Source organism: Egretta garzetta, unplaced genomic scaffold (genome assembly GCF_000687185.1).
Source record: "Egretta garzetta isolate BGI_Z169 unplaced genomic scaffold, ASM68718v1 scaffold434, whole genome shotgun sequence".
Taxonomy (NCBI): Eukaryota; Metazoa; Chordata; class Aves; order Pelecaniformes; family Ardeidae; genus Egretta; species Egretta garzetta.
Window position 1 is genome coordinate 664,621 of NW_009259584.1, and position 25,934 is coordinate 690,554.

Sequence of the window (25,934 nt, forward strand, 5' to 3'; positions counted from 1 at the left end):
GTACTCTGGTAAATTGGCTCCAGATGCTGAAAAATGTTCACACTCAGAAAGATGTATATTTTAATTTAAAAATCTATATATACAAAATTATATCAAATGAAGGGGTTTTTAAGGTCTAATTTTTCAAGGAGACCTGGGAACTAAACAGTTGCAAGTAAGCAAACATCACCTGCATCTCACTTCAGTTTCCATACAGCAATAGAACTTCATTTAAGGAGTTATTTCCTTGATCTTCAGAAAAGGGATACACCTCTAAAGCAAACAGCAAGTTCTGCAACAAAGACATCTGATAGGACAGAAACCTTAATTGCTTCAGAGTGTATCCTTATGTTCCCCTGCTCTCTGTATTTTAAATTCTAATTCTTAGTTTTATAAAAAGAGCTAAAGAACTAACATAATCCAAGCACAAAACTGGAAGTTTCAGTACATTTTCTCTTTCTGCCTTTTTTTTTTTAATAAAATAGCGATAATGCCACATACTTTTACTCCAAGTATCTGCAAAGATAACCAACTCCTGGAAAACCAGGCAGTTTATTTTGTTCGCTATGCAGGTTAACAGCAACAGCAATGCTGCTAGCTAGATCTCATCCAAACAGGGTAGTGTACCCAGTCTACCCAGGCCTAAAATAAGTGAGTTTTTATTAGGAATTCAAACCTAATACCAAATATATACAAGGCACTTCATAGGCTTACAGGTCAAATATAATCTAAAAGTAAATTGTTTACAAATAGCTCATAGACTTCTATGAAAACCTTCCCTCACCAAACAACAAAGATTTACAGATAAATTTGAAAAGTAGTAAGTACAGCAACTTAAGTAGCCTTTAAGCCCCCCCAGTCCATTTTCGTCTCTGCCAATATAGACTCAACTAACAAAAAGCCAATGTATCCAATGTGTTTATTATGTTTCAAAAAGATTAATTTAGATGCCGATTCTGCAAATGGTTCTGTATGGGCAAAAATCTAGACCTACAGAATTTATTTTATTCATTATTCAATTCATATTTTGGTAGAAGATTTGCAAAGCTTGAATAAAAACAAAATTTCAAACATTTTATAAATAATTACATATTTTTGTCCAGCGGTTTAAAATTATGGCTTCTTTCTCCTGAAACAAATAACTCCCAAAATCTTCTTTATTCTATTTTTAAATGAAAGACCTAAAAGGGAACTCAGGGAAACACATATTCCCTTTCTTGTAGTTAATTTTGGTTTTTGTTTTGTTGGGGTTTTTTAGAATCTGAAATGTATTACAAGTTCAGAATTTAAACATACTATTTGCTGTTGACTATCAGAGCATAATAAATAAATAAATAAATAAATACTGTGAAATGTAGCTAGAAACCAATGCCCAGTCACACCATTATTTGAGAATCTAGTTTCAAGTACGTAATCTTCCAAATTTCTTACATTCTCATACAACAATTAACTAGTCAGGTAAAATCTCATTTCCACAGCTGCCAAGATCATCTCCAATACAAGCCAGACTGAGCAGCTTGACATGCAAGCTATACCCTAGTCATTAGAACTTATCTTCCCTTCCCTAGGACATTTTTTCACTTCAGAAAGCCCTCACATCTGTTTTCACTCACAAAAAAAAAAAAAAAATCTACAATTTTTGAGAAAGGAAAACTTTGTTTTGTTTTGTTTTAAATCAAGTTTTGTTTCAAAGCAAAGTTCCAAGAGTTTCTGGTCTTGCAACATTCACAGGGGAGCTGATTTGTATCTAATGCACAAACCACTGCTTCCATGTAAAAGTCGGGCAGCCTGGAGACTTCAAAAGGTGGAAAGGCTGAACATTTCTTGTTTTCAGCAGCTCATCTAATTAAGTGCTATAGGTTTGTACTTTTCTGGCAACATTTTTTTTTTTTTAAACAGAAAATGGTGCAATTACCAACATGCAGTATGCAATTACCAATGAAAAAAACTTGACCAGGGATATTAATTCTTCCTATGTAACAATTCTGATTGTGCTTTTAACCATTTTTTGTAAACTGAAATAGTCTCAAACTAAAGATACTTCAGTCTATCAAAGAGCTTAAAACTCTCTGAAAAGGACATTTTAAAAATCTTGATCATTGTATGCCTCCTCAATTTTCATATATTCATATTTTAGGAGGAAATTAATATCAGAATATAGTACTCTGCTACATGCTGTATTTCAAGTGATACAACTTTTCTATCCCTTCTTGAAATGAGTATCACAGGGATGGCAAAAGCCTTTTTTTCCTGAAGTATCTCAATATGAGGAAAATGTTCAGTTCTCCATCATTATTCAGAAGATTTTCATAAATGCTTTCAAAATATATCTCTGTCATAAGGTTCACTGTTCAGTATTTTTTTCTACAAAACTTTCTTAGTCAAGGAAATATTATTCATTACATCCAAGTACATTTCCTACAACATACATCTTTAGAAACCACCATGAACCCTCACAGCAAGCAGCAAAGATTTCTTAATTTCTTCTCTGTCTTTGGTAGAATTACAGAACATACCATGTTGGGAACTAATTTCTGTAGACTCATACTGCCTGACAATTACCTACTAACTAGTGTATTTTGAAATGCATTATTTGACCAGTTACATTTTATTTCATATGCCAAACTGATGCACCATGCTAATTTTTCTTTTAGAAACCAAAGGGACAATACAGCACACAATTAGGTTAATAGATAAGAGCCAAACAAGAATCTCTCCAAGCATGTGATTTAATTCTTAGTCCTAGAACTTCCTACCCTGCAAATCCAATAAATACGCTCAGCTAAACTGTATCTTCTAGAAGACGTATTACCTCAAAATTTTCAGAACTATTACTGAGAGTTCTTTAACTACTACTTTCTCTCACTTGATCATGTCTTACCTTCTTTGTTAGGTTAAAGATCATTATAGTATCAGTTTTCAGTTCCCCATATGATATTCATAGTCAGATAAACTCATTCCTTAGCTTTTTTACAACAATGTGCTTTTTCCAGTCCTTGAATCCTTCCCACGGCTCGGCTCTTCTTTATGCACAGCAGATACCAAAACGAGACACAGTATTTAAAGAACAGATGAACTCCGCTGAACACAGAGTTACCTTTCTCATTAGTTTGCTGTTTCAAACATTTTTTTAAACACAGTTCAGCATTGGAAGCTCAGACACAACTGATTATTCACCTTTATCCTTTTTCTTCTCAGCCCTTCCTTCCCCAGAAAGCCATCCTTATCCTGCAAGTACACATCCATCTTTTGTAGACATAATCTTTTACTTCAGCTCCACCAGCACAACTCTTAGTTTGTCTTGCTCACCGAGATCCATTTTACCCTGTCCTCATACCCAGATTTTTTCAGAAATTGCAGAATTTTCCAATAAATAGCACAAAGTTGATAACTGATGCACAGGGAAATAACGCAACCACAAAGTAAACACTTTGTTTTAATAATTCTGTCATAAAAATTAAATTGAGACTTATCCAATAACTACATTTAATGCAAAGGTTTGCTGACTTCCTACCATTACAGGTCTTTTTTTAAAATGTCATGCTGTATCAATTGAAATGTAGACCTCTACTATGCCACTGGTTTTATTTAAAAAATACCAAAAAAAAGTCCAATAAGTTATTTTCCATAACTCACAATAACCACCATTAATCTTTACATCTCTTAACATCTACCTATCTTGTATTAGACACATCCTAATTACATAACATTAAGTACTTGCCAGTCTCCTACAACTTCACAAGTTTTAAAGAATTACCAAAATTTAACACTTGACAGTCTAAAAACATGAAAATCTGAGGTACTAATCATCAGGAAACGCCAATTTATTACTTCTGGCTGTAGCTTCTGATAACACCTGTTTTAGTTAAGAACACTGATGGGGTGCATTTCACAATAATCACCATTTTCATAAGCTTCTACTACCTCACGTGATTTCTTCCCAATCACTTGATGAATGAGACGTCTCCATGTTTTCTACATCAACTATCATCAATTTTAACATTTTAATCTTGTATCAAGCCAACACCATTTCTGTTGAGCCTCAAATATGAAGAAAGACATTGTCTGCACAAGAATTTTGTCTTGTGTGTTTTCTACACCGTTTGCTTACTCCTAAAAGGTCAGTAATACCTATTAGGAGCAATTTGTCCTTTCTATCCTATCTCCTCTGGAATACAAACTGGCTTAACACAGCAAGACTTCTTTTTCTGTTTCGGCTTCTGGGGCACCTAGCAGATAAATGTAACAGCACAAACTGTTTCAAAATAATTTTGTCTGAACTCTTTCTCCCAATAGATTTAGCTAGTAAGTCAAAGGCTACAGAGGAGTTTAAACATAACATCATGAAGATTTAATATAAGCTCTGATGGAGTCAGTATCTCAAGGAGAATGACTTCAAGTTACTCATCTACTTTGAAGCTCCAATTCTCTTACATCATCAGTATGACAATGAGCTTAACAGTAAGATCACCTCCTTACACAGGAGCATAACATTTGGCAGAGGTTTCATCACTGCTTGAATTATATGAGAAAGGAGAATAAAATACACGGACTGAGCTGAAGCATTTAGTAAACTCCTGTATAAATCTGAAATTTGACTGCACAAAACATGCGATCAACCCAGAAGGGCCTGTGGCAAAAAACATTAACTGGTTTCAAAATCAGAGTTTGAAATATTGCTACATTATAGTACAATACTGGGTTTGGATACATCTTTTTTTCCAGCAACTGCCTAGTATTACCAACTAAAGCATACTGAAAACTGGTCAAGGGTAGAATATATATGAGGTAGTGATAAAACGTAGGAAGACAAATTATAAGGTTGCCTCAACTGTGACAAAGGAATTCCAGAAGATGGGCACAGCAAGGGTGCTTAAAGAATGGGCTAACCATTTCAAGGCCCAATTTGGAATTTAACCTTCCCTAGTCTTCTTCAGGAAAAAAAGAATTGCTTTATAAGGTCTTCTAGGGTTTACAGTATCCATAAGGGCATAAAAATCAATTATGTAAAAATTAAAATATTGAAGCAAATGATCCCCTGAAGTCCTCAGCAACTGAAGTTGATACTATACAATTTGCTGTACACTTGGACTCAAGAACAGAACTGGGAAAGACAGAGAAGCATCCCTACATGCTTGAAGCACTGTAATTCTTTCAGCAGCAAGTACCCATGAAGAACTTGAAGATAACAGTGCAAGAACTTTATCTACCATAAAACAGAAATTTCAGTTTACTTCTGACACTTGAATGCTTTCCATTTTACTTTGCTGTGTTATTCCACAAAAGTCAGAAAGTACTGTACATCACATATATATATATATTTCTTTTTTCCCCTACTGCTATGGGACATGAGTTCTCAGAAATGTCTTCATGCACTGGAGTGTACTCCAAACAATGAAGGGCCAGAGCCTGCACAAACTGCTTGACAGAAAAATACAGAATGTATGAAAATTATTTATCATAAAAGTATTTTTTCTTCTTCCCTTCACCTTATTAGTTTCTGCACTACTGTTGAAATAAAGTACTGGTGTGGTAAAAGAAACATTTGATCAGGGAGTCTACTACTAGCAGAGGTAAGCACTGGGACAAGATGCTACTCAATTCTTTCCAGTCGCTGGATTAAGGTTTTCTGTTCTTTAATCACAATTGTTGTGAAAAGGAAATAATAAAAATCTTCAGCAGAAGAGACCACTGCTTTACAACACTTCAGACTAGAAACCTTTAAGTGTTATTCCCTAGAAGGATGCAAAGAATGAACTTAATCCTGAGAATACAACTAGTGTGACTTTTAAAAAGTTAAATATCTCGATAAAATCATAGAGTTCAGATTAAGCCCTCCCCCATTGAAAAATTCAGACCCTGAAATCACTCTAAAGACCAGTCTCATTTTGGGGAAGCAAATATCAGCTTTATATAACTCCCACTGACAACTGACTTGTATCTCCTTAGACAAGAAACTTGCAGTCTTTGTCAATTTCCAGCAGAAAGATAAGTATGGTTTGTAAATAAACTGTTACTGGCTAAAAAAGCTTTTTTTTTTTTTTTTTTAAACAAGGACAGCTGTACTAGAAAAACGTTAATTTAATATAAAAATTCCTTATCAACCTACCAACTAAATTTTATTTCATTTTCTTAAATTACTTTTCATTCCTTTGAGTACACTGTTGAAGTAATGCATACAGTGTTTCCTATCAGATTACAAATACATTTCAGAAAAAATTATAAAGAGCATTAAGATTGAACATTCAAGCACTCAAAATTTTGAAAGCATTAGATCAGTTGCATGGCAACTGTAATACAACCTGAGTGTATATATTGTAACAGCTTTTAATTACATGGCCTTGTACTATTCATGGTACATCAGTCTTTGTCTTTCCAGCAGAAAGATAAGTATGGTTTGTAAAAAAACTTTTACTGGCAAAAAAAGTTTTTTTTTTTTTTTTTTAAACAAGGACAGCTGTACTAGAAAAACGTTAATTTAATATAAAAATTCCTTATCAACCTACCAACTAAATTTTATTTCATTTTCTTAAATTACTTTTCATTCCTTTGAGTACACTGTTGAAGTAATGCATACAGTGTTTCCTATCAGATTACAAATACATTTCAGAAAAAATTATAAAGAGCATTAAGATTGAACATTCAAGCACTCAAAATTTTGAAAGCATTAGATCAGTTGCATGGCAACTGTAATACAACCTGAGTGTATATATTGTAACAGCTTTTAATTACATGGCCTTGTACTATTCATGGTACATCTCTGTTCTTTTTAAGCAGGAAAAGGCAAGTACTATGGACTGGAAAAAAGTTTGGAGAGCACAAATATTTTCACAAAATGATCTGAATGTACTTACTCTGAATAAAAGTTTTATGGAAGACATTTAATTATGTATAAATAGCAGATGATGAATCTGCATTACCTTTTAAAATATAGCTTTCCTTCACATTTCATCTAATTGGAACATTAACCATGAACAGGATTATCATACGACTGTGAAGTAATGATTTTCATAATTTTTATGGATCTCAACAAGTACCCTTAAGAAAATGGAAAAGGAATGGTAGTTTAAGATAGCTGCAGTTAAGAAGGTTATTAAAAAAAAAAAATTAGGAGGAGATTCTTGAAAAAGTGCCTCAAAAGCTTTGTTTAATACGGCCTAACTGATTCCTGATTCTGCTTCTTTGAAGTAACAGCAATTCCAAGTAAGAGTAAAAAATTTTTGGCTTGACTTCCCCTCCATTTTCTCTCACTACATTGACATGCACAAAATCTTATTTGGGGTTTTGGGTCAAATAATTTAGATTCGCTTGTCGGATTTTGATATTGGACAACCTAGAGAAATTTCAAAGAGAAACATCAGCATATCATACATGAGAAAATGTTATGTTTCTGATAACACTGATAATACTCATATGTCCTTCCTCATTGTAACAAAGTTGTAAATGGACTGCTAAACCCAGAAAATGCTTATGATGAAGTGAGGAAAGCAGCGCTACGACCATAAGAAAGACGGGAAATCAGGAAGAAGAGCACATTAAAACAAGATGCTCAAACTCACGCACACGTTTGTGGATGAATTTAGAGCTCAGGCTCGAAGGCAAAGACATCCCATCCGTTTTTCTTTCTTTGGGTTTTCTGGTTTTTTTGTTGGGGTGATTTTGTTTATGGATTTTGTTTGTTCGTTTTTCATTCATATTCTTCGGCACCTCCAGAAAATACTACTGTTTTACAGGACAGGTCTAATGCTGGCTAGCAAGGCCTATTCTAGGAGCTGACAAGAATAGAATATTCCAAAACAAATACAAGGTGGGAAACATGGGTCATTCACTTCAAACCAAGATCTTGTACTTCTGTCTGTTACCCCAACTAAAACAATATACAATCCACCTCAAAGGGATTTTAAAGGAATAAGAGAGTTCAGACTAAAATAATCAGAACACTGATCTAAATCTGTTGGATGAGCTCTGTTCCTAACAGATATGAGGTTAACATGCTTTTAAAACTGCATTTTAATCAAAAAGATAGGCAGTGAACTAGGAAATTTTGTCACATACTATTTCTCCCTATTGATTTCAAGGCAGGAAAAATATATTTTTAATATAGTTGCTACTGCTATTGTCATTATTACCCATAATAAAAATGATAATTTGCCTACATCTAACAAAGGTATAAAACAATGTGGTTCTGAGATCAAGTTTTTAAGTACCTGCCTTGTTCTGAAACAAATATGAAGCTTCTTGTTTCTTGAAGTATGTATATTTTTAAAGTATCTCTTGCTTATACAGTGAAAATATGCAATATGAAAGTATAAAACCCTGCCCACACCAAATATTCAAGTTCCATTTCTCTTTCCCCAGAAAAAAGGAAAAATTAAGCAAAAAAACTACTAGAACAGCAAAAAGGACAAAGTGTTGAAGTTACCAAAAAAAGCAAACTGATACTTTTTTTTTTTTTTTAAATCCAAACACAAAGGCCTTGAAAGAAACTTCAAAGCAACAAAGACTGCTAGATACCGTATTCTGCAAGGTCATTCCACGCACAGGTTTACTGGGAACAGAAAGCCTCTCACAGCCCCAGATGCACGTAACATTTAGAACAGAGGAAGAACAAACCAGCCAATTTCAATTGCTAAAAAGCACACAAGAATATGAAAATGTCATCTGGCTGTACAGGGGTCCAGATTCAGAATATCCTTTTACATGTTTAAACTGATAATTCTCCATATAGACATTTTGATTTTTAGTTAAGCTAAATTGGGAAAAAGTAATTGAGGAACATGCTCAGCACAGCTGACGTGCCTGAGTACTGATTTTGTTTTCTCTATGTAACAGAACATACAGACAATATAGTCTGTATAAGCTATCACTTATTTTAGCCAAACCTGCCACATGTAATTTCCAAAGAACCTATTTTCATGCAATATATTTCTCCCCCTATGGCCTCAAAACCTGCATTTATATAGCATATAGGTCAATACACAGGTCAATCTACTACAGCCACCTACAGCACAGTGGCACGTATACATGGAACAAAACTTACTCTTCCAACAGTCATATTCTTATTTTTACTTTTTTCTCAATGCGACTTTCAAGATACTTTAAAAGAAACCCTGTTCCTTAAAAGCATACTCAGAATTATGGCTAAAATAAAAAAGACATATTCTGAGGTAAGAAAACAAATCCAGTAAATGCCTACCTGAACCCACTGGAGATGAGCCAACACTAAGACTTTGTAAACTTCCATTCCTGAGCAAAGTTGGAGATTTTTGAAGACCAGAGCTTGTCACGCTTCCTGCAGCAGATGCCACAGATGAAGTTGGGGAAGCAGAAGAAACTGAAAGATGGGAAATACTTTCTTGACTTTTATTTCCTTTGGGTCTACCAGGCCCATGTTTACTTTGCTTATTTCCTTTCCGTTTCTTCTCTGTTACAGTTTCTTCTTCTATTCCAGAAGTTTGAGCTCGTTTGTATGCTGTAGAAGTAAGGCTTGAATTACCTATGTCTCCAGGTGAGCTGTCAAAGTTTTTAGATTGGGAAACAGCTGATGATGAAGGGAGACCAATTAAGGAAGTGAAACAATTGACACTCCCCTCTTGACTCCCAGTCTCTCCTTTATGTACATCTTTGGTTGACGAAGCCTGTTGAGAATGTGCGAAACTGTCACTTCGCAAATCTGTGTCTGTAAAACTCAAAAAATCCTGGGGAGACTGAACTGAACTTCCAGAAGATGACTTTATGCTCCCAGGAGTGCCCAAAAAGCTTCCTAAAAAAGAAAGCAAAGAAAAAGTTGGGGTTTTTTTTCTGTAGTTGATGAAAATTGATGGAAACAATTAATATCTTAGAATACAAAAAAATTGAAGTGCAAGGATCTTATGAAAAGTATTAGCAAGAGCTAAAGCATTTGTTTTTAAGATAACTTATTGCTTCTCCTGCTTATCTTCACTCTGCTGGGTCTGATTCTCAGATTCCTACCTGAGATTCAGATTTGAACTGGGGGCACAAACAAGGTGAAAATTAATTAAAGGAGAGTAACAACTTTGCTGCTTAGGCAACTTGGACATCCCTCATGTTTTGAAGCCACAACAAACACTTGGTAAAAGTCAGAGCAGGTTTTTTTAAACGTGCACATATATGAAAAGAAGGCAGCTGATCGAAACGTGCTATGATCACATCTACACTATGCGTACAATCTTCCTTTACCACTCTGCCTAAATCAAGGGTCTGACACAGGTCAAGGGAACAGCAATTGCACTTAATTTACCCTGGCTGAGGAGGTAGGTGTTCTACAGAAGAGGTATTTTTCAAAACGACAGGAGAGGAAGTGGAGAAAAGTGTATAAAATTGGCATTTTAAGATTTCTTTAGCACTGTCAGAGAACCATAAAGATCTTTTGTGTAATAGAATTACATTGCTTCTGTAGTATTTGGAGGGCAGTCATTTCATCACTGTGTTAGTGCATACAAGGCAGAAAATGGACCACACTTAGGAAATACAAACATCTACTTTCAATTCAGTAAGTTTCTATGGGTGGGTGCATGTGGGTACTGTTTTGTAGAACTCAGACTGATGACAACTATGCCGTCAGGAGAACACTCCTGAATATGACATCAGGTATAAAGAAGTCCTTTAAAAATTACTGTTTTATCGTTAGTATTCCTTAGACATAATATTAAGAATTCCATTTAAAATATAATTTACATAAATACAGAAGTTTAAAATCATAAAAACTGTTATTTTGTACTTTAAATAAGTTACATCAACGCAGCTTTAAAGGAAATACATTCACATAGTAAAGATCTATTTGCCATCTTCAGTGAGCAAGATTTTTCTTTAAATGCAGGATTCCAGAAGGCAATTTTCAAAGTTTTGAGAATTTAAACAAAACAAACAAAAAACCTTCTGTTTTTTCAAGTTAAAAAAGCCTGAAATATGGAAAGAGTTCTAAACAAATTTAGAAGTGCTCATTGCATAAATAAATTCAAAGAAAGAGCAGCATCATAAAGCAGAAAGAACAGTCAGCTACTACACACCACAGTGAAAATTATGGATAAACAATTACTTTATAGCAGGTCTAGTTTGCTGTGTTTCAAAAAACATGTTTTATTAGTTAAGAAATAAAAAATAGACTTTTTAAATTTTTATCTTTCTTCAACTCTGACGAAGATGCCGTAAGAAAATTAGCTTTTCGGAAGTGTCAACAGTGCATTTAGTGGGTTTTAGCAAGTTCAAAATGTCAAACTTTTTGTATTACCATAAGGTAAACAAACTGTATATACTTGTTACATAATTATATTCTGATTATGTATTTCAATGACAAAAAAATAGAAATAAAAAGGTCTTTCACTTTGAAGAAAATGGTATATTTTAAATGTCTGCATCTTTAAAAATTATTTAGGGGCCACCACATCCTATATACATTAGGCAGTCCAGTTTCATTCTAATATGCACTACTAAAAAAAAAACCAGTATTCCCTTAAAGAGCTACGAAAGACCCCTAGACTCAAATTAGTATGTTGAATTTTACCCCAGACTAACTTTCCAGCACATAAACTTCTGGTTTAGCAGTTAAGGAGAATATTTTAACAGTCTAAACAAAAGCGTCAGGTTTGCCCTTTAAAGATGCACAACCTTCTTTTTTGTGTTATGACAATGAACCTTTTTTCCCCTGGAGAATTTTATTTTTCCCCCGAAGTGAAACAACATTGTTGAGGATAAAGGATTAATTACTTTTCAAGTTTTAAATATGTAAGATTTCCAATTCACATCAAAGCAAAAGTCATGTTACAGCATTAACAATTAATACCTTGCTGAAAAGGGCTAGCTGCAGTCACAGTTGTTCCTGGATTTCTTCCAGCACCAGGTTTTCTTCCCCTCTGACCTGAGCTATGACCTGCAGATTTCTTCCCTTTGCTCTCTGACCCTCTACCCTCTGAAGAATCTTTTCCACTTGAAACGTGTGTAGAAACTTCCTGGAAATTTGCATTTGTAAATCGAGCTGTGGTATCTTCCAACCGCTTCAAGGAGCCAGACATGGAGTTGTTGCTAGTGCTTGTGTATGTCTAGCATTTGATAAGAGAAAAAAAGTAAGAGAAAAGAAACAGTTAGGTCACAGAAAAAACTGTAACAAAAGAACTGTTTAAAATAACCCATTCTTTCAAATAAACTTAGAAGTGTTCAAACACTAAGGTAATTGGCAACAGCACGAGTTACATAAACTGAATCGTTAAGATTTTCAGCAAGTCACTGAAGTGTACAAAACTTCATTTTGTGGGAAAAAAACGCACAAAAATAATGTCAGCTTTGGTTGAAATTTTTACCTCATTGCGGTTAATGGATTAATCTCAAATCTGTGGTTACACAGTCTTTATATTCTATTTAAATAGGATATTGTTATTTTACTGCTTAAAATTAAAAATTAAAAAGAAAAAATGAGACTTTAAATGCTTTTCTGAAAATACAATTTTTATGCAGCTTGTTCCATCAGCAGTGTAACTGATGAAGGCTTCAGAACCTAGGAACTTTTAAGATTTTATAGTCTCAACACCAAACCAAAATCAACTCCAAAAAGCCCAGCTGTCCCTTAGGTCTTCACTTCCCATCATCACACTGAACCGTCCCATTCCGCCAGTTCCTTAAGTGTCATCAAGCAAGAAAGACACATTAGATCTAGTTGGCCAAGATGTGCAGGAATGACTGGCTACCTACTAGAACCCTGCTGCCTGACAGGGAGCAAAAAGCATTAACATGCTCTTGAGCTCCCACTGAAGAATTCTTCCTCAATCCCCACCCATCCCCAAGAATTTTGGTCCTTCTCTACCTACACCCTTAAGCTCTTCACAGGGCTTTCAACAATTTTATCTTTAGGCCCATTATTCTTCCATCAAATTTTCCAGAATTGTTTGTATTGGTGAACAATAGTCAAAATAGGTTCACAGAAAGTAATTAGGTGAGCAGGGAAACTACATGCACAGCATTAGGAAAACACACAAGGGAATATAATTGTTTTCATAATAAAAAAGAAAAAAGGACTTGCGATAGCAGAATTTTAATATCAGAAGAAAGAAATAAAAGCAAAACTAGGAAAAAAGAAATAATATTCTATTGTTATTTATACTCAAACCAGCTAGTAAAATAGCCTTTCGACTGTATAAAGCTTCTTCAACAAAAAAGTATGGATCAAACCTAGAAGCTACTAATCTGTTCAAAACAAGCGTAGTTTGTTTTTCAGTCTTTTATAGAAGAGAGTTTAAAATAGTATCTAAAATTATCTCCATTAAAGACCACAAAAACACATGCCTCTCAAAATTGAGCATATACACAAGTTTTCTCTTCCCCAATTGGGATGCTTGCTGAATTTAGGCCTACAGCAGAATATTTCCTCATCTTTACATACAGCTTTGTACGGCTGGTATTAAAAGTTTTCCGTATGTTTACTAAAACAGCTAAGACATTTACATAGAACTTAACTTTTCGAATGCCAGAAGACAACTAAATAGGCAAGCTTTGAGGAAGATGAAAATTTCAATCTATTTGCGTGTTGCCCTGTATGAATTACTGGGGGAGGAGTGGTGTTTATCTGGGGGGAGGAATCAACTTGGCCAATTAGCTTCTCTAAAAACACGGTTTCCATGGAAATTGCTTTACTTGAATTCTACCGCCAGTCTGTTGTTTTAGTATTAGTTTCTACTGTTGTTTTTTTAACTTGTTCCATGCAAACACTGTAAACCAAGCTAAGACGGGTACTGCTTTCCAAACTACAAGAGCAGACCCAAGCGACTCCAAAGACAGGAAAATAATACATCAATTGGAAGGATTCAAACTGGTTGAGCTTCATGCTTTGTTTTACACTGTGTCTCCATGCAGAATAGGCCAATGTAGAAAACAACCAGACTCACTCTTCAAGCCCTTTCCCCATTAGCTTAGGCTCGCGCTGAAGCTCTCCATCCCACTTACACCCAACCTATGTGACCTAGTGTAGTAAAAAGCCATGTAAAGACAATGCTTCTAAACACTTCACTCATCAGTGAAAAGAAGTAGAGCACACCCTAAATAGAAATCCAGTATTAAAACCTACTATAGAATCAAATTCGATTTTGTCAGTTCCTCTGGGCCACTTCAGAGAAGTGATTCTACTTATCCTAACATTTAGAGCTGAAACTTTGATATACTAACTCATGTTGAGTACCATCATGTCTTTAAGGTCCACAAGTAACAATGTCTCCATGTTAGCATTAAATCAAGAATAAACAAATGTTTCATATTTTCACACTGTTCAATTACTGCTATTTTTTCTTCCTATAGCAAGTAAGCCAAATCATAATAAAATTAATCTTGCTATACAATATTCTCAATGAAAAATATACATCATTATGAACATATATGAAGTATCTGTGAAATATCAACTGGTATGAAACAAACTCTGCATAGCCCATCTAAAATCCAACAATTTTTAGCTAGCAAAGAATTAATTTTAATTTACCTACCTAAAAGAAAGGCAAAACATAGTCCTTCAAAATTGCACATATAACCCTATTATGAACTGCAATAAAAATATATTATGGATTTTTTAGTAATGGTGAAGAAAAATCAGTTTAAGTCTGTTAAAGTACAATGTTAAAAATAATTTACCTCAAATTTGTATTAGTATACTGGCAAGCGTTTCTAATGAACATGGAGCCAATTCTAAGGTAAGTTTAGTAGTTAACTTTTCGAACTATCATGAAGACCCCAAGTATGCCCAATTTTCCTGAAACTGGTGTGTCACTTGACCTGAATTAAGATGCAGTGGTTCTAATTTGAGTCATTTGAACAAAAGGCTTCCAGACATGCAATAATCCAAAACAAAAGTCAGGCTTTTTCGAGGATCTGGGATTTCTCCTCTTATCCAATTCCTTTCTTTCCTAATCCTTGTCTCCTATCCACTCATTTGAATATTACTTGCAAGGATAATTCTCTGTAGGTATCAACAATCATAGTTTGATGCTATCTATTATCTCTTCTCCTTTACTAAGGGGGAAAGGGGGGGGGCAGATTTTTTTTTTTCTTTTAAAAAAGAAATTAAGGGTTTAACATAGCTCTGCAGACTGGCCCGGGCTAGGAAATTACCATTAGGCATCAATTTGCATATACTATGCAGAGATTTGGTTTGACTGCAAGCCTGAATCCTGCTCATAGCAGATTTTTGAGAACATGCATGCACAGTGCAGTTCTGCTTTTGAAAATTTTCCTTCAACAGGTTTTGGAAGGTGCACGCTTACTCAAAGTATCTTGAACACTAATATGATGCAATAGACACTCAGAGAAGTAAAATTGGTATAATTTGGTCAGTATTTTTTCTCCCAGATTATATCCCTTACTTTAAGAAGTTAATTGCAACCAAGTGCCCTAGAACAGATATGCATTGAGAATCCACAAGATATTCAGTAAGATCTAAGATAAAACTGCAGCACAAACTTTAGATTATTAAGCTAATTGGTTCATACAACAACTTACCCACCCCTAAACTGCTTTTCTAAAATGCTAAGTTCTAAAAGACAAAGGCCTACCATAAATGTCACCAAAAAATCTTAATATGCCATAGCAAAGTTATTTTGGGGGTTTTGTTTGTTTATTTGTTTGGAGACTTTTTAAGGTCAGGAGGGTGAGGCTGGCAGGGAGCAAGGATCTGAGAATGGAGGCAGAACATCTTGGTTATTTAGTGACTTGTTTCAGCCTCTGTAGTCCCCCCTCCTGCCAGCACACACTTTTTAAATGGAATGCGCTACTCAAGGCTCCCCCCCTTTCCCTGCTCACCCTCCAGTCAAGTCATTTTTCTCCATTTAAGTACGAACATCCCCCAAAAAGGAGATTCCCCTGATGCTGTCACCCAACACTGTTCCTTGGTTATGTTGTGAATGTTAATCCTGTTCTCAAAAATCAATTAGTATTTGATTGAGCTAACTTGTGTGTATCAGGGTTCCTTTATGCTTCCCATAAACCACTTTGCAGGCTTTTTCCCTAAAAGCTCATTTTCACATTGCCAACTTGGGGCACAGAGAGCTACTGTCATTTTACACCCCCCATGTATCACTCTGTGCACCCTGTTATTACCACCCATCTGCAGCAAGTCTTAAAACTTCTGGGAAGGCTTCAGTTTTACGGTAAAGGCGTAATAATCATTCTTGCTATACACAGTACGTCCCAAGGCTCAAGAAGCCCTTAGCCCTAATATAGCTTTGCTATAATATAGGCCAGTAGTCTTGCACAGAGAAGGGAAGGACCACAGCAGGTAACCATCCACTAAAATGCCAGATGGAAAGTGAATGGTCCAAGCAAAAAACAAGCAAACAAACAAAACAAACAAAACAAAAAACCCACCAAAAAAAACCCCACACACACACACAAAAAAAATAAAATCAAGACACACCCCCATAGCCCAAAAACACCACAGTACTGTAGGACAGTGGTGTTCAGTCATACCAAATAGAGATTTTTCTACTTATGTCATTCCCTTCTGTATCGCACTCCAGTAGGATCTGATGACCTCCCCTGAGAACCACAGCAGGCTGATAGTCAGGGTGAACTGAGGAGGGTTATCACCATCATCTCTACTATTACAGATAAAATTCAGTCAGCTGTACTTTGTTTGCAATATCTGTTATTTAGTTATCGGCTGCAATTTGAAAGCAGATACATTGTCTCATCTATCTTTGCATCCACCAATGTTTTGGAGTTTTAACTAAAAAACCTCTAGAAAAAAAGTAAGACAAGACAACTGTATTTTTCTGGATCTGTTAAACCATACACATTTTTAAACTTTTGATACAAGCTGAGCCTCCCAAAGCTCAAAACCCGAGGCAGAAGCTTTTATCAGGACTAAATAAAGGGTTGATGGTAATTCCCAACTAAAAGGAAGGCCAGAAGAAAACCTCATGCAAGAGGCAGAGAGAGAACTCAAGTTTCTAAGTTATTCTAGTCCTCCTTAAAACATTCTGCATCTATGTCCCAAAAGAAAAGTGAAAAATTTGTTAATACATTAATCAAAGAGTAGTTAAGAATTCCTTATTTCAAACTTTTTCAAACTTAACTGATCCAGACTAAGCAGTGTTTGCTGAGACATTACAGGGATGCACAAAATGCATACTCATAACTCAACACAGCATTTGGACTGGAACCTCAGTAAAATTCCTTGGAATTAAATTTTGCAGAACAGGCGGGCCAAGTATAGTAACTCACATAATGTAAATCCACAGTTTATTCTGCAGCCTTTCATGAATATATCTTAAGAAGCCACTCATCCAGATAAAAGCATGCTTTAAGGTATCACCTGCATGAATGGTCATTACCACTGTGTCACAAAGGACTTCTCTTCCTTAAAAAAGGAAAACCAAAATTCACTTCAGGTTCCAGTACCCCTAATGAGAACAATACGGTAGCAGAAGTGATTATGTAGCGTGATAAAATAATGTATTCACTGCAAAGACAGACTGCTGTGAAAAAGACATCAAGTCCAAATCAATTCTGACAACTCTATATAAAAGGATACACAAAAGTAACACATTAACAAAATATTCCCAACCAAATATTTATCTCAGAAGAAAACAAAGCTTGCTTAATTATTAAAAATTAAAATTTTTGGAGGAACACACTATGAATTTATAACCTAGAAAAACAAATGCATGTAAAGGGTGTCAAAAGGACTTTGGGGGGAAAAAAAATAAAGTAAGATAACTGAAGGAACTAGCCATAGAGAATCACTTCAAAATATTCAACAGATACTTTTTAAGAAAACATAATCACGCTTAGTAACTTCATTAAAAAAAAAACCTGAACACCAATTTTCCTGACAGTCTGAAGCATTATAAAAAGAAGGTAGAAAATGAAGCAGATAGCCTATATAGAAAGAAACACAGGGTGTAAAAGGTTAAAAAAAGAAAACTAACAGGAGACATTGATATTTAAATTCCACAATGATTACTTCTGGTTTAGTTTAATTAATTTATAATTTATGTTCTACAATTACAGAGTTTCTATTCTCTTTAGTATTTGCTATACATACATATATAGTACAATCTTGTTTAAAAGCATGGCCAACAACTCAGCAACATTTTCATTTTTTACTTGGATTAAACAGAGGTCTGCTAAAAATGGGATATTAATCTTGTTCACCTTACTAAAGGGTACACCATTCAGTCATAAAACTTTTAATTAGGAAAAGTCTAGGGAGGTGCAATTAGAAAATAATTAGCAAAAAACCAGAATCCAGTGGCATCTTCAGCATTAAAAGCGTATTTTAATATGTAAGACTCAAAAATCACCAATATTTCAATATATTTTCTTTAACTTTTACACAAATATACAGCAACATCTCTTTTCATTAAAACTTTTGATGATGATTAGATAATCATAGTACAAAAGGGATATATTCAAGTCAGGTAAGATCATAGATACCACAAAGCCTAAACAAAAATTGTATAGCCTAAAGAAAGTTCACACGCAACAAAATTATTTTAGAGGATACGAGTTTTATCAGTTGTCTCAGACTCAAGAGGAATATGTTTGGGATGAATTAATAAAATGAAATAACAAAACACATGAACCAGTCAGTACTATTCAAAGAGTTCTACAACAATTTCAATAAAAACCATCTCACTCACTGACTGCAATGTCTAATAGCTCTCAAATCAAAACAGCAAAGCCGCAAATTGACTTTTTTTTGTTTGTTTTGTTTTAAATAAAGAGGTTTTGGGAATTTCAGAAAACCACTAACTAGTAAGTCTCACTTGACATAGTAGTGTCAAAAAGAACACAGTAGAACCGGAAACAAGACTAGTTTATCAGAAGCATAAGTCACAAATAATGGGATGTTAACAGGTATACATCCTCAAGTTAGTACTCCTACTACTGAGAATAAAGAAATATCTGAAGCATATTAAAGACTAACGTCTTTGGTGATGATTTTTGAAGTTGATACCATTAGTTACCCAGAGAAAGCTGGTATTTCAATTCTTTTACCCTGTCCTGACAAGGTCTTGGTGTGCCATATGCAAATAGACACATTTGTTGAATATTGCATCTCAGCAACCAAACTACATACAGTTAACACAAGTTTCAGCTAAAAAAAAGTGCTCTACGTACTGCTGGCTAATTAATTCAAACCATGATTCCCCAACTCAGACATCTAATATTCCCACAAGAATGGGACAAATGTTTTTCAACTTCGAAGTCAGAAAACCCATTTCTCAATACTTCTGCCCACTTTATAATACCATTACTAGTGTTATTTTTTTGGTGGATAGAGAAAGTGATTACTGTAGAGTACAATGAGAACAGTCTTTATTATTTAACCCTCTACGTTGTCCCTTGAGTTGGATATTTGCTAGCACATTAACAGGAAAGACCACAGAACCCAATGGAGCAGACTGCTAAAAAAAGGCAATGTGATATTACAAGTATATGAAGCATAAGCTTCAATCTTCTAATTACCAGCTTAAATGCTTACATCTTCAGTGACAGCTCAGCACAGACAAGTGAATTTCAAAGGAAAGATTTCCTAAAACTTATCAAATTATTAAACATAAGTCAAGGAAATAAAACTTAGTGGAGTACCAGTGGCACCTGATTGGTGCCATTAAATCACTCATTATTCAACTACAAAAATCTAAGCCTTTCTTCATATTATAAACTTCAAAGTATTTTAGAATTTCACATTGTAGGAAAAAAAAAACCAAGTGTGTTTGATTGTTATAGAACCTATGCCATTTGAAGCTCCGGTATACACACTGGAATTATTACATCATGAAATGTCCACGTAACTGAAGTAGAAAAGGAGGAAAACACATTGACTTACTTTCTCTGTAGTTACAGTAAGAGATGGAACCAAGGATGGTGAGGAATCCGACTGCTTCTTATATTTTTGCTTGTGTTTATCTTTCTCTTTATATTTCTGGAAGTTACAAAAGAGAATATAACGTAAGTTCAACTTCATCTTTAACATAACCTATTTTAAGTAGCATGAAGTGTTATCAAAATTTAAGAGAGATAGTAATAATGTCCTGTGCTATTTTAGTGGAAACAACATTAAAGTTTTGAAATTTTTATAATGTAATTTTATAAGATCAAACCAAGTATTTATATTTGCTTTCAAAATACACAAACTGAAATTCTTTAATTATAGCCAGCATTTATGAATCCACTGTTGTTAGTATCATCCATCTTCCCAACAATCAATTAATCACCAAAAGTAAGTGGATTAAAAACAGACATGGCTTCTGCTTCAGAGTGCTTCCTGTATTTCTGCACCAGCAGTTCCTGGTCGTAGCTTTAGCTCTCCTACTGACATGTCCATGCATAAGAATGTGAAATTTGATTTTGATTTCATTGCCAAAAAAATGCATACAGTTTACATACTAAATAAGTACCTTCCGTGTTAAAGTGAACAAAATATGAAAAGCTACACAAATCAAGTGTGCTTTCTAAAGGGGCTGAGAATTTTTTAAAAAATTATTTTTTTTTTACCATGACATGAAGCATTGGCAATGTGAACGAAATTGTGCAAACACAGCAAAAATAATTTCTTAATCCAGAGCCTTTTAGAGTATAATAGAAGTCTCCCATACAGATAGAAATCAATCGTCAGAGGATTACAGAATCAGATCCAAATTGTATTTGTTTACATAATTGTTGTGGTTTAACCCCAGTTGGCAACCAAGCACCACGCAGCCACTTGCTCCCCCTGCCCCCAGCCCCAGTGGGATGGGGGAGAGAAACAGAAAGGCAAAAGCAAGAAAACTTGTGGGTTGAGGTAAGAGCAGATTTAAATAAAATATAATGATGATGATGATGACAATAATAATAGCAGCAGCAGCGAGAGGAACAAACCCAGGAAAAACAAGTGATTCAACCGCTTACCACCCACCAACTGATGCCCAGCCCATCTCTGAGCAGCAATCACTGTCCCCTGGCCAACTCCCCCAAGCTTATATACTGAGCATGACGTCCTATGGTCTGGAATAGCCCTGTGGCCAGTTTGGGCCAGCTGGCCTGGCTGTGCCCCCTCCCAGCCTCTTACGCACCTCCTCGCTGGCAGAGCATGGGAAGCTGAAAAGTCCTTGACTTAGTATTAACACTGGTTAGCAACAACTAAAACATCAGTGTGTTATCACATTATTCTCATGCTAAATCCAAAACACAGCACTATGACAGCTACTAAGAAGACAATTTACTCTATCCCAGCCAAAACCAAGAGAGTAATTCAGACAAATATAAAAAATACAGTCTGACAAAATTAACAATTCAACTTAGAATACAGGAGGAGTTCAGTATTTTTACCGATGTAATCAAAAGCAAGTCTAGAGGGTCACTTTTTCCTCAGTTATAATATGGTCTATTTCGACAGTCAACATCAGAAGATGCAGAAAAACTGCAGGTGTGAGAGGTTACTCCTAAACTACTGGCAAAGTATTTTGCTTCTTTAACTATGCATTCATGGAATATTTGTGTACTCACACAAAACCCAGCTATCTCATGACCATTTGTTCAGAATGAGTGCTTCAACAGAAAGCTACCAAAAAATGCATACATATGGATTGCCACAAGGGGTTTAAAACTCCCATTGAGTCATTGAAAATACCCAGTAACTTGAAAAGATGATGAAGACAACTTAAAATGTGTAAGTCTCAATAGCCATATGACAACTCAGTAACAGTTTTGAATTTTGAAAACAAGGATCATGGTGATCATCTTCTAACTAGCAAATGATCATCCAGACCCTCCAAAGAAAATGTTTAACAGTGACTACAAAACCACTCTCACCAAGCACCAGGACAAGATGTAATATATGCATACTCTATTCAGGTATCATCAAGTGTCAGCTTTCTATTTCAGTCACAATGGAAGAAAAACCAGAAACTTGTTTCATGGAATCAGCCCAAGTAAGAGAATGGGTTCTCTAATAAAGTAGAACCAGTTAATTGACAATCTAAATGCAAAGCTGAAAGCAAACCAGCTTAGAGATTGCCTTGTCTCTAACCAGCCCTGAACCCATTTAACTCAACTTATAACCTCATTTAGCCAGGAAATAAATACAGTTTAGCAAAAAAAAATCATAAAGTACCAAAGCTATCTTCAACATATATATCATGCAAAAATGTACTCGCTAGAATAGAATATATAAAGTCCTTTTGATTCTTGTATACTTTTTAAAACTCAAAGGAAGGTCCAAGAGAACTCTTTAAAAGACTGATGGGGATTTCTAAGTTTGTTTTTTTCATACACTGAAGGTTTTGGAGTTTTTTTCACCGCAGAGTGCCACTTGGATAGAAATGTGGAGTTTTCCCTTCTGTAACAAAGTGTGCAGGTGTCATAATTACAATAATGTACACCATAAGGTAGGATTTCAACTGTTTAAAACCTAATATAGGCTTCTTCAGGGAGTTTTAGATCAGGAGGCTGGTTTTATTTTCTTTTGGGTTTTTGGGTGGGTTTTTTTGAGGGTAATTGTTTGGTTTGGCCTTTTTAGACCTGGAAAATACATATTTGAAAGAAATAAAAAAATTATATGAAGAGGTGGGATTCAAATGCACTGCACAGTCTTTTCAATAATTTATTAAATGTAACAATGCCAAAGGTGCTACCCATACTACCAGAAAACAAATAGGGATCAAGAGAAAACAGAAGCATCTACACCAAGACCGCCACGTTACCCATCAAATCTGTTGATCCAAAAGCCTTTCATCAGTGCTAGTTACCCAGTTTACTATATAGTCAGTGTACATGTTTATCTAAACTTGAGTAACAATTTCAATGAACCCCAAACAAGCCTCAAGAAGGAATTTATGAATTGGAAATCTAAGCCACTGCCTGAGTTTCTCTAGCTTTCATCGTTTTACTAGGAAATCACCCTCAAGAAATTTTTTATTTATAATTTCGGAGCCAAGAGGCAATGACTTCAATATGTTTTAAGATGAAACTTCACAGCAATATCAGTAAACAATATTAAATGTTTAAAGGAACATGTTTTACAGTCTCTTCTTTTGACTTTTTAGTCTTCTTTTACTTCTAGTGTTAATTCTGTCTAAAAGGCAAAGAAACGTATAATTCTGATCAAAGGAACAGTCAGGAGGACTTCAAATTACATTCTGTAATGTATTGAACTCACTTTGATAGTAGTCTCAAAAGAAAAGGATGTGTCAAGAAGGAAAGAGGGATACAGGAAAGGGGAGAAGGGAGAGGGCATAAACAACTAAGAACCTGGAAAGAATATGCTTTAGGTTCTGTAAAGTGAAGCATCAGCAACCACATCAAATTCCTCTCCCAAATCCAAAACATGAACAACAAAGTTTGCCAAGACAGTTTACCAAGGTTACAGCTTACCACTTAAGGCCATTGGAGGGGTACCCCACCCTAAGGCCTTTTGCATACAAAGATTTCATCCACAGGAGGTCTGCTGTCCTTAACTCTGTATTCCCTCCTCCTTTTGGGTTATACTTCCTCTGATAGATAATCTCTCCTCTTTTTTTCCTTTTTCTTTTCTTTTTTTTTTTTCTCAGGAAAGTTCAGAAGTCCTACTTCTGAATGTGAATTGACTCCAGATGCAAATAACATCAAAGAAGTGGAGAAAACTTCACTGCAAGGAAAACCTTTGAAATGAATGCTCAGGTTTTACACTGATAAGAATAAAAATTTCAGCAACAACCTGCTGAGATGAAGAGCCTTAGCTCCCACAAAGTGACTCCTTGCAGTTGCACCCTCTTCTCACCATAAAGATGCATACAAAGCGTAATAAGAGTTCTGAAATACCCATTTTTGGATCCAGAAAAGGAATAAGAGGGACATGAATTCTCATAATATTTAACAAATATGACAGCTTTCAATCAAGTCTGTCTCAAAGGACACACAAACAAGCCATCTTCACTACTGCCAGAAAAAGAACAGTTGGCCCTTCACAGACAACTCACTGCATGCTTTGCTTTTGTGTATACCTCCTCTGACCAGCTACAGCTCCAAAAAAAAAAAAAAAAAAAAGCCAGCAGCAGCTCACCAAGATAAACATCCATCCAAAACGCCACATGGAAACCCACCATTCTAGAGAAGGTAATGATATCAAATGTCTGACCTTTTACAAGGTTTACTGTATGGAAAAAAAGGGCAGACATTATTCTTAACAAGGACTGAAAATAATATGGCTAGTAAGTGAAAGCTAAGGGAGCCCTGAGGGCTGGCAGAACCCATGTCCCATTTATATACTCAGACTTAAATTTTTTAAAGATTCATAGCCACGCGTTCAAATGTTCCAAACACCTGTATTTTAAGATAGTTGCAGAGTAGATAAATCCAATGCTACATTCTGTAAAAACAAGATTTAGCAGAACAAACATTCCAAGAAAGAATGCATTAAAAAATACAGGGCCAACTACAAAATTGACACAGCAAACTGCAATCTCGGTTCACAGACAAGGTAGCTCGACAGACCAGATTCAGGCAGCTCCTGAAATGTTTCTTACTGTAAGAAAAATAAGGCGCGACTGCCATGCAGCCATTGGGTAAGGAGCTGTAACATTATTCATCCTAGAACCTGAAGAGATTTATGATGTAGCTAAATACCAGTACAAAATACCTAGAGTGCATACGTCATGATTAATCAGAAAGCTTTATTTATCACTAGGGATCTCTTTTTTGGCTTTTGTTTTTTATCTAAAGATTATGTAATACCTTCTTAATTCCAATAGCTACATGCTGCAAGATAAGAAAACAAATACGGTGCAAGATTTCTGGAATGCTATAGCACTTTCTGTACATTGCCCTCTTGTGGGGTAGGGCGTTGGAGAAGGGAAAAAAAACCCACATTTTGATTGTTTCTATTTCTTCCACAAAGATTCAATCTACAAAATTATTACATAATATGATTTCACAAATACAGCTTGGTTCCAACTCTGGGTTTTTAGATTATATACACGTTGGATCACTCCAAAGATCAGAACTTGCTCTTCGGTTTTTTTTAACGTACTTTCAGAGGAAACACTTATCAGACTACTGAATGGAAACATCATCTCATCGAAATATCAAATTAAGAATACATGTATAATTTTATCTTAGCTCTGATCTGTTACCAGCAGAATAAATGTAATCAAATCTATCTTTCCGAAGTTTGGACCTTAACGTCTGGGAAGACCGAATAATTCCAGTACAGATGGAATGGACAAGTCCCGCTTTTCTTGCAATTCATTTTTGTCTCAGGAATGCACTGCCTTCTCCGAAGAGGTTTCCATAGTACTTCATTTCATTAAACTATGTTCTAAAGTTCAGCATTTAACAGTTCACTGTTACAAAGTGGGGGGGGGGAGGGATTTCCTGACCTCTCTCTCACCTTTCCCACACTGCTTAGCCTGTCAGACCTTCTTCGTGCCAGTTCAAACTGCTAAAATAGCAGCAACAAAAAACAAAGTGGATAGTTTTCTGATGTTGTAGTGAGCTAGGTTAGTTCAGTGAAGGAGCATGAGAGATGCACAGTAACAGGGACAAGAGGTAGATGCAGAACAGAGGAGCAAGAGCTCACCTGCCCAGGGAAGAGGAGACTAACTTCTGTTTGGGAAGAATTAAAACACATGCACGCCATCAGCAAGCACCAGTGCTCAGCCCATCAGACAAAACTGCTTGGCCTGACCCTGAAGTATTCCACTTTTATCCCCTTCTCTATTACAAAAATCATAACCCCTCCACTACCTTTGGTTGTCCCAAGTTTTCAAACCTTAACATTTTCAAATCTATTTTCCTTAGTGATTCTTGTAAGCAAAATCATCTGAATGTCTAAACCACTAATTTTTCAGCTACTGTTTTTGCCTCCCTCAAATAATTTCAACATACCAGAATGTTCTATTGGCACAGAGTACTCAGATTGGTGCTTTTGTCATTTATGGATTTTCTGCACTATTTTTCTGTCACTGAAGCTTGTAAATCCACAGCTGTCACCATTGCAA

General features: G+C 35.3%; 1 protein-coding gene across 6 annotated transcripts in view; it reads right to left on the reverse strand.

Annotated features, from left to right (window-relative positions):
- Nucleotides 1–25,934, reverse strand: part of MLLT10 (MLLT10 histone lysine methyltransferase DOT1L cofactor) — a 127,392-nt gene that overhangs the window by 55,371 nt on the left and 46,087 nt on the right. For 5 of the 6 annotated variants that reach the window (XM_035893264.1, XM_035893261.1, XM_035893263.1 and 2 more), the window contains 3 exons: nucleotides 19,808–19,903; nucleotides 11,783–12,038; nucleotides 9,176–9,742 (listed from right to left, as the gene is read on the reverse strand). In XM_035893264.1, coding sequence (XP_035749157.1) covers nucleotides 9,176–9,742; nucleotides 11,783–12,038; nucleotides 19,808–19,903 — 919 coding nt within the window. Of the gene's footprint in view, nucleotides 1–9,175; nucleotides 9,743–11,782; nucleotides 12,039–17,284; nucleotides 17,366–19,807; nucleotides 19,904–25,934 lie in introns of those variants that run through there. The other variant, XM_035893265.1, reaches the window with a different exon arrangement.